This window comes from Pelodiscus sinensis, chromosome 27 (assembly GCF_049634645.1).
Source record: "Pelodiscus sinensis isolate JC-2024 chromosome 27, ASM4963464v1, whole genome shotgun sequence".
Lineage (NCBI taxonomy): Eukaryota > Metazoa > Chordata > Testudines > Trionychidae > Pelodiscus > Pelodiscus sinensis.
In genome coordinates this window covers 8,267,406-8,279,413 of record NC_134737.1, presented here as the reverse complement: position 1 = coordinate 8,279,413, position 12,008 = coordinate 8,267,406, and the positions used below count along the sequence as shown (strand labels likewise).

General features: G+C 53.6%; 1 protein-coding gene across 15 annotated transcripts in view; it reads right to left on the bottom strand.

Moving 5' to 3' along the window:
- PLEKHA6 (pleckstrin homology domain containing A6) overlaps positions 1-12,008 on the bottom strand; it is a 143,999-nt gene that overhangs the window by 63,532 nt on the left and 68,459 nt on the right. Inside the window, exon 1 of one of the 15 annotated variants that reach the window (XM_075910161.1) lies at positions 3,543-4,694. The exons of the other annotated variants lie outside the window; for them this stretch is intronic. Coding sequence (XP_075766276.1) covers positions 3,543-3,556 — 14 coding nt within the window. The 5' untranslated portion in view covers positions 3,557-4,694. Of the gene's footprint in view, positions 1-3,542; positions 4,695-12,008 lie in introns of those variants that run through there. 15 annotated transcript variants of the gene reach the window in all.

Sequence of the window (12,008 nt, the reverse complement as noted above, 5' to 3'; positions counted from 1 at the left end):
CAACACAGGAGTCTTCCTTCACTGTAGGGAGAGTGTGTGTGTGTGTGTGTGTGGGGGGGGTGGAATGATCTGACTGGGTCCCATCCCCATGCTCGTATGTCAGCTTGGAGAGGCTCCCTGAGCGTTAGCTGGAGACAGCTTGTTCTGGGCCTGGGGCCCTGGGACGGAGTTCATCCTAAACAAAAGGTGCTGTGCTATCATTACACGGCAGGTTCCCCCTATCCCCACCCTGGGTGTGAATCAGGTGTGACCTCATGGGATCAGTGCAAAGAAGATTCGGGCCAAACTCACGTTAACCCCCACCCCATTCGGCACGGAATTTTTAACGCCCGGCCTGCGCGTCTAGCCACTGCTGTCTGGAGTCAGCTCAGCCTGACGGCAGCCGGTTTTGTTAATTCCCTCGGGGATTCAGGCCCCCTGCCGGCTGGATGCGTGATCCAGGAACCCCACACAGGCTCCTCTGGGCTCTGCATGAGTTTGCACTGGGATTGCCTTGCTGTGCTCACGGGAGGTGCTTTCCCCTCTCCTCACGGCACTTACCAGGCGAGATGGACCTAAGAGTCTCCTCTCCAGGACCCTTCCAAGAGTGGTCCCAGTAGGGCTAGGCGGGGGAAATGCTGCCTAGTGCTTAGAGCAGGGGTGGGGAACCTTTTTTGGGGTCGGGGGGCCACTGACCCACAGGAAAATCAGTCGGGGGGCGCACACAAGTGAGAAGCAAAACAAAACCCAACAACACTCCCCACAAAAAACACAAAACAACTCCTCCCCCAACCCTCACTGATGGCCCTTGACTGAAAGAGAGAAAGACCCTCCCCACATTCCCTTTGCACACCTAGTAGATTTTGTGTGCTTCAGCCCTGCTAGCATGGGCCCCCCAATACTGGGAGGGGGAGCCCTGAGCCTTGGGGACCAGGTCCAGGCAAGCCGGAGGCCGCCTCTGGCCCCTGGGCCTTAGGCTCCCCACCCCTGGCTTAGAGCAAATGAATGTTTCACCCAAGACCCCGTACTGAGTCGGGGTAGAGCCAAGATCAGAATGGAGGATGCCTGGCTCCTCAGCCGGGGCTCAGGCTGCTGGGCCTCCCCTCTCTCAGGGTGCCCCAGGGCTGGGTCATAATGCAGGCTGCCAGTTCCTAAGGGCTTCTGGGCACAACAGTAGGAGCAGAGAGAATCGCTCATGTCCACCGCAATGTGGACCCGTGTGTCAGCTGGGCCAGCAATGGAGGGAACGTTGCTGCAGCCTCTGCATCCTCCTTGGTTTTACACGGGGCTTTAGGAGGGGAGGGGCAGCCTGTCCTTAGTTCGTCCCCCCCCCCCCTTCTTTAAATCACATGCAGCTGACAGGGAAACAGCTGTCAGTCTAAACCCATAAGGGACAGGGCTGAGTCCGGATACAACTTCCCACACGTGTTATGCACATCCCCCATCCTCCTCCAGACCTGGGACAAGGGGATGGGTTCCCTACCGCCCCAATAAAAAGTGGTTGTCTGCTTCCTCATCAAAGCTTCCAGCCTCTGGCCAGTTTCATAAGCCCTTGAATGTCCCCTGTATTTCTCATTACAATATTATGAATTTCGGGAACACCGAGACACCCCAAAGAAGATCGAGGCCCCAGTATGCAAGGTGTAATGTATACATAGACAGTAGAATCTCAGTTACAAACTGACTGGTCAACTGGAAGTACATAATCAAGCAGCAGAGAACATACAAAAAAGGGGGGGGGAGCAAACAAAGTACAATGTGTTAAACTACTAAAAAGGGATTTGACAAGGGGATAAGGAAACTAAATGAAACAAGCACAGAAACAAATTAAGAGGGTTCAAAGCAGCATTTTCCCTCGCATGGTAAAGCCCCAAAGATGTATGAAGTCAGCGTTCAGCTGTCAACTTCTGAAAGAGCAATATTTGGTGCAGTTCCGAACAACTCAGAGGTGTTTGAGGTTCTCCTGTTGCGAGAGCCTCCACTCCAATTAGCTTACAGACGAAGCAGACAAGTCAAAGGAGGGGAGAAAGGAAAGATTATTACTGTAACTTTACAGAAGGGGGAGGAGAAAGCGAAGCAAAGGTGTTAAGTGACTTGCCCAAGGTCACATAGATTGGACCTGGCTCTCCTGAGTCCCAGCCCACAAGAGCATCCTGCTCCGAATAGACAACAACCATCTTACACATGTGGTACCTTCCATCTGAGATGCATTTCCTGCTCTGAAAAGCTTCAGAGCAGGTGAAAAAACAGATTGACAGAGCCAAAAGAGTACCCAGACACGAACTACTTCAAGACAGGCCCAAAAGAGAAAACAGAATTCCACTTGTCATCACCTACAGTCCACAACTTAAACCCCTCCAACGCATTATCCACAATCTACACCCTATCCTGGAAAATGACCCCTCACTCTCACAGGCCTTGGGGCCAATTCTCGCTTACAGACAACCCCCAAATCTCAAACAAATTCTTTCCAGTAACCATGCAACACACCTACATCGTAATCATCCAGGAGCCCACCCCTGCAATCAGCCCCAGTGCCAGCTCTGCCCACACATCTACACCAGCGATTTCATCACTGGACCCAACCACATCCATCACCAAAGAAGAGGCTCATTTAACTGCACATCCACTAATGTGATCTATGCCATCAAATGCCAGCAATGTCTCACTGCCATGTACATCGGCCAGACTGGACAATCTCTGCGGGAAAGAATGAATGGACACAAATCAAATATCTGAAAGGGGAACACACAAAAACCTGGTGGAGAACACTTTAATCTACCTGGACACTCATTAATGAATCTCCAAGTCGCTTTTTGTTGCAGGCCAATTCCACAAGCCAAATACAGAGGGAAGAATTGGAACTTAACTTCATTCACAAGTTTAATTCTTATGTAAGTTGTATGTAGGCTGACTCACACTATCTTCCACATCCTATGACTTAACCTACCAACCAAACAATGGTGGCGCTAATTGTTCTTATCAGCCTGTTGTAACTATTTGAACTACTCACTGTCTCTTTCTCTATTTTTTCTCCCCCTCACCACTTCCCTTCCCTTATCTATTCTTGGATCCAGGACTTCTAATACTCCGGTCATCTGAAGAAGTGGGTTGCGCCCACGAAAGCTCATGATGCCATCTACATGTTTTGTTAAGACTTTAAGATGCTATTAGACCATTTGTTGTTTTTTTAAGTTTTTCCTGCTCTGAAAAGTGTATCGGCACTTCTGAAATGCAGCCACCTCTGGGGTGGAGGGAATGGGGGGGGGGAGCAAGAAATCAACCAGGAGGAACATGGACCCAGGACACCAGGACAAACCCCGTGTGATCATCACTAAAACAGCTCTACTTAGGCGGTGGAGCTGATGGGGCTTTGGCTTGAAGGGTCTTATTTTTAAAGCCAAGCCTCTGACAGCAAAGCACTTGCAATTTGGCCTAGGCACGGTGAAACATGCCCATTCATTGGTGCCTCCTCAACGTCCACCGTCCACTGTGTGACCCAAGCCCACCTTCTTTAGATTGTAAAGCATACCAGGGTCTCACCCAACAGGTAGCTAGTTTACCTCCTTCGCGTCATCCAGCCTGGGCAGTAAAACCAGAATGGTCACTTCCAGAGTCAGTTTCAGAGGGCAGCAGCTCTGTGTGTTCAATGAGCATTCGACAGAGCTGAGTACACAGTGGCTCACCGGAAGCCAGGAGCGCCACCCGTTTTGGTTATTAGCCAGAACATCCTTATCACAATCCCGCCCCCAGCTGGGAATGCACAGTCCCTGCTGACTGGCTGACGCAAGCCACGGCACTTTCAAAACACACGGCCCCAGTGCTCAAGAACACCGCCTACAGATAATGCAGTGCACTGCTCGGCTCTGCCCAGGATACGCCCTACTGTCTCTCGGTGAGGTGTTTCCACATCCTCCCAGTGCGAGGAGGGAGGTAGATTACATCTCAGCTTTCCCCATTTCTTTTCAACTCATCTTCATCTCTAATGAACTGACCAAGATAAAATACAGGTTGCACCTCTCTAGTCTGGCACCTTCAGGACCTGACCGGTGCCGATCCAGAGAATTTGTCAAACCACCAGAGTTCAATATTGTCTAGCAGCACGACCAACACTTCCACTGCTTACTGGGCTCTGAGGAGACATTTAGGGGTAAATTCAAGCTAAATAACAGCACAGAACACTGAGAGCCAGAACTGGGGGCTGTAAACAAACTTTATGGGACTGCGGGAAACTTGGCCACACCCATGGTAAATGGACATCTGGCTAACTAAAATCATGCCGGGCCACGGATGTTGCCGGACCAGAGAATGCCGGACTAGAGAGGTTCAATCTGTATTGTGGTGACTTCCCAACGACATCATCTCCTTAGTTGGAAATGTGTGATGTCTTCGCTGATGCATTACCCCTTACATATGTATCGCCTCTAGGCACCCAACTGGCCTTTATAAAAATTCCCTCTGTGAACAACTGTTCAGCAGCATCCCCCCTCTGAGCAAGCTAACCTCCATAAACAGGGTCAGCCTAAGGCCATGGCTTCTATATGGCCAGAACCGTGTCACCGGCAGTGAAAAAAGGCTTAAACCAGAGTACAATCACCTTCAGCACAAGATAAAATGCACCAGTTTCTGCAGTGGAACTGGATTTCAGAAACAAGCATCCAGGCACATACTTGTACCCCGAGTCGGTGCTAACACCTCTGTAACTATGCTGCACGGGAACCCCACGAGAAAGTGGACACATCCTTCCGGGACCAGTGTGCCCGCCCCATCTTTGGCTTGCAAAGAACTGACCAAAAGTGGGCCGTCTCGCAGCAGCTTTGTGGAAATACACAGGGGGGCTCGCAACCAGACGCCTGGATTCAAATCCTGCCAAACTTTCAGATCTGGATCCAAGCCTGAAATTCACAGCTTGGGTCCGGCTCTGCTCTCCATATACAATCCAGTCTGCTTCATGGTCATTAAAACCAACGCGGGGGGGCACAGGTGCATGCATGTGCAAACACCCATGCACGCACACACGGAGTCCTGCACACAAGACCAGCTCCGTGCTGTCCCATACTTCAGAGCCTCTAACTTTAGCGTACACATGCCCTAAAAAGGCAATTCAGCCGTTAAGAGTGGCCTTACTCAGGCATCCTGCTCCTGCTGCCAGAATAGTGCCAATTTTTTTCCCATGGGAATTTTTGAACATTTTTCATTTTTATCCCAATGTCCCATGGGATTTTTTTCTCCCCAGTTTTAAAAAATGTGGGACTCTCTCCCGCAGTCCTGCCTGCACGCCTTTCCCAGTGCATCCTTCTGCCTCACCTGCCACCCTCAGGTGATTTTAAATAGCCCGAGGGGCCCGTCACCCAAACCCCTGTCTGCACCCAAATTCCCTCCCAGAATCCCTCTTGCACCCAAACACCCTCGGAAAGCCAGCACCCATCCTGCAGCTCAATCCCCTGCCCCAACCCACAAACTCCCTGCGAGAGCCTGCATCCCTCCCCCACCCAAAGTGTTAGGCAAATACTAGCCCATGAGCTGGATCCGATCTGCCAGAGTGAGTCCCTAGTGGTGCCCCCACCACTGTGTTTCCCTGCGCCTCCGCAGGTACGGGGGATTGCAGCTCCCACTGCTCACAGAGCCCTATTCTCAGCCAATGGGGAGCTGTGATCACCTGTACCTGCAAAAATGCAGGTAAATATAGGGTTGTCAGGTGTCCAGTTTTCACCCAGACTGTCTGTTATTCGGGTCCCCCATCTAGCTAAAAAAAAAAAAAAATTGCAGAACACGTGAATTTTTTTTTTTTTTAGCTTAACAACTTTGGTCTCCCCCACCCTCCCCCCCAACAGAATTTATTCCCCATGGGTTTTTTGAGGGGGAGGGGGGGAAGGTTTTGGTATTTTTGTCAAACCATCTGGCAACCCTAGGTAAATATAGCAGCAGCGACCCACCAGAGGCTGACCCTGGTGAACCGCTGCAGTTTTATTGTCCACTCTGGGCCTAGAATGACTACAGGGTTCTTTAGCAATCAATGAAGACCACTGATGGGTGTAACGTACCTATGAGCCAAGCCCTGGGTCCGTGCCGGAGTTAAACAGAGCAAAGGGTTACCTGGGACTCTCCATTCAGGTTTTCCCAGCTGTGTCTAATTTGACTGACTTGTGACGAGGTGTCATTTGTTGTTCCTAACTCTCATATTGTGCCTTCTGCGCCTGTCAGCATTAAGAAAAAGCATCGGTCCCTGTGGTATTTGGCCACCGATTCAAGATCTGCTTGGCACAGGCAACCAACCAATTTCCGAGGGGCTGGCATGATCCCCCCTCAGCCCCGCCTCCAATTTCCCGCCCGAAAGGCAAGCAGGAACCATTTTTAGGCCAGGGAAAGAGTTAATTTGCTAAACTTAAAGGCTAGGGACATTTGAATGCAGGCAGGTGGAACAGTCTCGGGGCAGTGGCTGAGCCACGCTGCATGCAAGCCAGAGCCCTGGCAGAGCCAGCAGGCAGCCGGGCGGTGGGGAAGGGCTGCCCCACACACTAGTCAAGGTGCAGGCCACGCACATAGGGAGGGGCAGTAGCAATCATTCCTCTGGTTGTAGGCCAGGACAGCACCGCCGGTGAGTCAGCTCCAAAGTAGGAGAAGCTGCCAGCGGGGCAGCCTCCTGCCCCGGATCCCTGGAGATGCTGCAGGATCCCTGCTGGCAGTTTCATCTTTCCTCCATGTAATATTCATTGGCTGAGTCGTCCAGGCATCAACATTATGCACACCCCACAGGGCAGCTCTCCACCCGCCGGCTGGGGCGTGGTTTGATTTCTTTGGCACGAGGCCTCGCCCGCGTTCCTGCAAACTTCTGTTTCCCTTGATTTGATTTTTTGTTTTATTCCTCCCCATCAGGTGCCCCACAAGCAGGGCCGAAGGGCAGGGCGGCTTGCAAGCAGGCCGTTCTTGGCAGGAGCGGCCCTCTTGGCCACACGTGGCGGCCTCGAGAAGCCTCCTGAACAAAGCTGTGGCCAAGCGCCAGCCAATGCAATACCCCAGGGCTCAACCTGCAGCCAGTCTGACTGCCAGCTAGGCCCGGGTGCAGTCACTTGTGCACCTGCCTTCCTCTCTGAAACACAATCCCCCCCAACACACCTGCGCCTCACCTGCCTCGGGCAAATTGGCAGCTGCTGCCGGCAGTTTACAAAGTGACTCAGGAGCCTCTCTAATTACACGGGAAGCAGGGGAGGCGGGCACCAGCCACACGGCTCACCTCTGTGCTTTTCTTGCCTGCCGTAGAACGGTGGGACCACTGTAAGCTGAGTGGCAGAACACCCACTGCCCAGCAGTAACCGGGGGATCTCTGCTCCCCGCCCCTCCATGTGCTGGTTACAGTCAAGGTTCCCTCTAATCTTTTCCCATCCACGTGCAGAATAAATTTTATGCGCACCAGGCATTTGCAAATGTGCACCGCCATGGGAAACAAGACCTAGCTGTGAGCGCTCTGCTCATCAGTTGGGCGGCATTTGAATCTCTCCTGAGCAGCCGCACAAGCGCTCGGCTTACAGGGAACACGGGTTGCAGTAAATCCCGAGGAAATCAGGTGATGAGCTATCCGGGGAAAAGCCTGTCTCTTTTGCCATTTGTTTGTACAGCACCTAGCACAATAGGGCCATAAACAGCTGACTGGGGTTCTCGGGGACTGCCCTAAGGGAAATACCAGCCATAACCCTGCTGGCGCTGACTTGGGAACATACAGGCAACCAATAAAAAAGTCAGTCTTCCTGGGATAGAGACCACGGGGGAGGCGAGTTCCACGGATTTTCCAGCATCTACGCTGATGACAACCTTGCAGCGCCCTTCCCCTGAAGGATGCTGATGCCCATGTCAAATGTGCTGAAGCAACAGGGTCTCTGCACCCAAGGCCATTGCTGGATCTGGCTTTAAAACGGGGTGCTTCCTAGTGGCCGACCTTTTCAACAGTGGCCACTCAGACCCCACCCTGAAAATCAGGCATCTCAAGCCGCACGCTTACAAACCCAGGCACCCGAAATATCAGCGGCCACTTTGGAAGTTTGTCATTTCCCCACCGCTGACGTGCAGCCACCTCTGGGGTGAGGCAGGCCGCTGTTTACCCGTCTCCCAAAGATCCTGGGATTAGCCACTTCACCCAACCAGTGGTGGAGAAGAAATGAAGAGGAATATCTCCCCCCCACACACACACACCACACACACAAACCGCTGTCCTACTGAACAGAGGTACAGAATTTAACTCTGCCAGCTTTACACAGCGTGATTCTGGCCACGTCCAAGCGCCGTGTAGACCATGACACACAATTGCAAGGAGGGGGTGTCATTACGAAGGAGGCAGAGATGGCCATGGCGGGATGGAAGGACCCTCTCCCCAAGCCCATCAAACCCCAGTCAGATACTAGCTCCCCTCCCCCTTGCTGGGGAGCGTGTCCCTTCCTCCCTGCAAAGTGGTTTGCAGGAGAGAGGCGAGCCGCTGCTAAAAATACGCAGTGACTCAGGTCCAACCGGCCCGCGCCCGCAGGGCTGCAGCAAGTGGTTTCCCCTTTGTTACGTAATTGGCTCCCTGAATTTGGCGGGTTGCGCTCACAGAGCGGGCACCGGCCGTGCTGCCACCCACGAGAGGGGACGTGGCACGCACCTTCGACAAGCCGGCACTGGCCCAGGGCAAGACTCACCCATGCCGTTCTAAGCCACCGCAAAGCAGCCCGGGGCACGGAGGCTGCCTCCACTGTTTGCTTGCCAGCTCTGGGTGGGAACTGGGGATTTGTGTGCGGCTTTGTGTATGGCCCTGGACACCCCAGACACTGGCACTAGCATTGGAGGGTATGTGTCTAGTGCACACTTCCTGGTCAATGCAAGGGGACGATTCCTCCACCCATCCTCAGAGCAGAAGTGAAGGCAGATTTACTCCTACCCCGGCCCTGCATTACTCCTGAAAGCAGAAGCTAGACCCCCTCCCTGCCCCCTTGTAAGGTAACGCCCCCGGAGAGAACCCGCCAGTGTCCTGCACCGAGGGTGTAATGCAGCCACGGTGCACCCCCCTCTGCTGTCTGGGACCGATGTGATTAACACCCCCCCTCCGCCGTCCCGCCCTTGCTGGAGTGTCTGGGATTCCTGCAGGCCTGAGGTAATGGTGGGGCTTTCATGAAAGGGGAGGAAAAAAAAAAATCTAGCCCAGCTTGGGCCTCCCCCTACACGGAGCCATTTGCGTGCTGGTTCTGCCCAGTGCTAACCCCAGGCTGGGCTGGGAAGGGTGGTGGGAACGGGGATGAGGGAACCTGACCCGTCCTCCCCTTCCCCAGTTGGCTCACCTGTCAAAGCCCAGAATGCAGACCTGTTTCCACCTCAGAGCGGTTTCCGCTTTTGCTGGAGAGGAGCCTGGGGTTGCACCACACACGAAAGCGACTCCGCCAGCTCCAGCTTCCTAACCAGATCTCAACTCGGACGCTCCCGTTCTCCTCCGCTCCCCCTCCCCGCCCCAACTGCCCCCTTGCTGTTTCAGTTGGAAGCTGCTCCTCCCCCTCTCCCCTTCCCCAAACCCTGTTGCTCGTGCAGAACGGCTAACTTGCCCCCACCCCAGAGGTGGCTGCCTTTCGGCAGCAGGCCCGGCGACGGCTCTGAGCACTGTGAGGCCCTGCTTGCCACAGCAGGGGCCACGGAAGTCACCAGGGGCTGAGGATTATCCCGGTTGTCCCAGGAGGAAAGTTAACTTTGAGCCAACAATTCGCCATAACCTTTTCAAAGGCGAAAACGACGACGACTTGTCTAGAGATTTCGCATATGTTCTTAGACATAGCTCTGGGGCAGAGAGCCAAGCTCCACTAAACCTAGGGGGCTGGCGTGGCTGCCGTCCAAGCCAGTCTTTGGCTTCCTCCTTTGTTTTCCTATCCCTTTCTTCACCTCTCCCCCCGCCCAAATCCCTATCACTCTCCTCCGATTAAGGCATTGCTGGAGCGGTTGGGAGTGCGGTTGGCTCAGGAAGCGATTTGCTGCAATGCATTCGGGACCAGAGGAGAAGGAACCCACTGAACTCAGTAGAGACGGACTTGCGGTCCATTCTCAGCACCCAGGGCAGGCCTTACCATGAGGCAAACTGAGGCAGCCGCCTCAGCTGCCAGACTGTGGGGGGGGGCGGGGGGGGGAGGCACCACTAGGACCCAGAGTGTAGACAATAGTGTTTGCTGCTGGTGCAGCGAGGAGGCCTGGGGGCGTCATTTGAGCTTCCCCAAAATGTTGTGGGCCGGCCCTGTCAGCACCCAGCCTTGGCCTAAACTGGCACCAGTGACTCAGCCTCGCTAAGACAGCAGCAGACACTTAGCTGGTCTTGATTCTTTCAAAGCAAAACCGAAGAGACCTCACCCAGGCTTGAGCGCATTAGGCTGGATTCTGAACTGGCTTGCCACACGATGGTCCCGCTTAGCACAGACGGGACGGCTGGCATCTGTTTGTCGTGTGTGTACAGCATCTAGCACAGCAGGCGTTAACTCTAGGGCCGAACACCCCGGGCACTGCCACTGACAATCAGCCACACAGCAAAATGCTTTACATGGGGGGATAAGTATTGTCCCCCCCCCCCCATCGTGGAAACAGCACGGAGCAGTCATACAGTGAGCCAGAGGAAGGACAGCTGGGCTCGGAGTCCAGGGTTGCCATAGTTTGTGTGCTGATTTATCTACTAGCTGCCCCCAAACAGCTACAGACTTGGATGCTATGGTACCGTAGACTAGTGTGGTCAGGGTGTCTCCGCCAAGGACCGCTATGCTGGTTCTGCCTATGGAGGGGAGAGCTACATGGAGAGCCAATGCACGATGCTAGGTGAACTGCAGGGATAGCAAATGAGCACCTAAGATACTACCCACTTGCGGCCGGAGGAGATCTCCTGGCCCCTGGGGGATAGAGTCCGGCAAGACAGGAAGTCTCCCTGTTTTACAAGTGGAGAAAACGAGGCCAAGAACAGGGGTGAGTCTTGCCCAAGGCCACCTGGCAAGTGAGTGGCAGAGGCAGGTCTGCGGAGTCCCAATCCTGAGCTCTAACCACTACACACTCCTGCCTGGTGGAAGTGTTCATCCCTGGGAACAGCACCCACCAGGAAAGCAACTTCTAGACCAGGAAGATGGCCTGAGTTTCAGAAGAGCTGAGCACCCAAAGCGCCCATTCACTTCAACAGGAGCGCCTCTGAGAATCCGGCCCCTAAACACCTCACTCCGTTCCCCTGCCATTGCTCTAAACTCCCACCACGGCTGAAATCCAGACCCAGCAGCCTCCCTCTGCCTGCTGCCAGTCCAGAAAGCCTCCAGCCAGTCAGACAAAGGGACACGGCAGGTCGAAGGCAGATAGAGAGGGGAAAGAAAGGAAACATTCTCTCCTCCACGGCGCGCCTGGATCCAGATAAACCAGGCGCGAGCACAAAGGGGAGGCTTTGTCTGGGGGCAAGAAGCCAGAGGAATCAATCAGCACGCAGCATGGAGAGAGATGGCGAGCGGCGATGCTTCGGAAGGATTTATTATTCTCCCCCAAATAATAATAAACCGGCTGCTGATTCCCCCCCCCCCCTTAGCTGTTGGGTTTCTTCCCTCACAGGCATTTATTACTCCCCGCCTGGCTTGCTTATCAGACAGCAATGCCAAGTGACAGCAGCTTATCAGAGGGTACCACTCAACTCTTCCCCCACCCCCCGAAGAGAGGGCTGTGTCTTGGAGAAGACGTACCCTACGGGTACATTTACACTGCAGAGCTATTTCGGGATCCTTCTGGGATCCCGAAATAGCTATTTCTTGTTTACTGAAGCAGCCCGTTATTTCAAAATCAATTTCAAAATAACGGGGGGCTTATTCCGATGTCCTGGTAACCCTCGTTCCAAGCGGGCTAAGGGGCATTTTGGAATAGCGAGTTATTTTGAAAGACACTCGAAATAAGCGACACAATCTGTGTAGCTCAAATTGCGTAGCTTATTTCAAGCTCAGGGTGCAGTGTAGATGCACCCGTAACCACTTGACTTGCCTTCAGGGTGCCCTCTATTTTTTTTTTCCATCTGG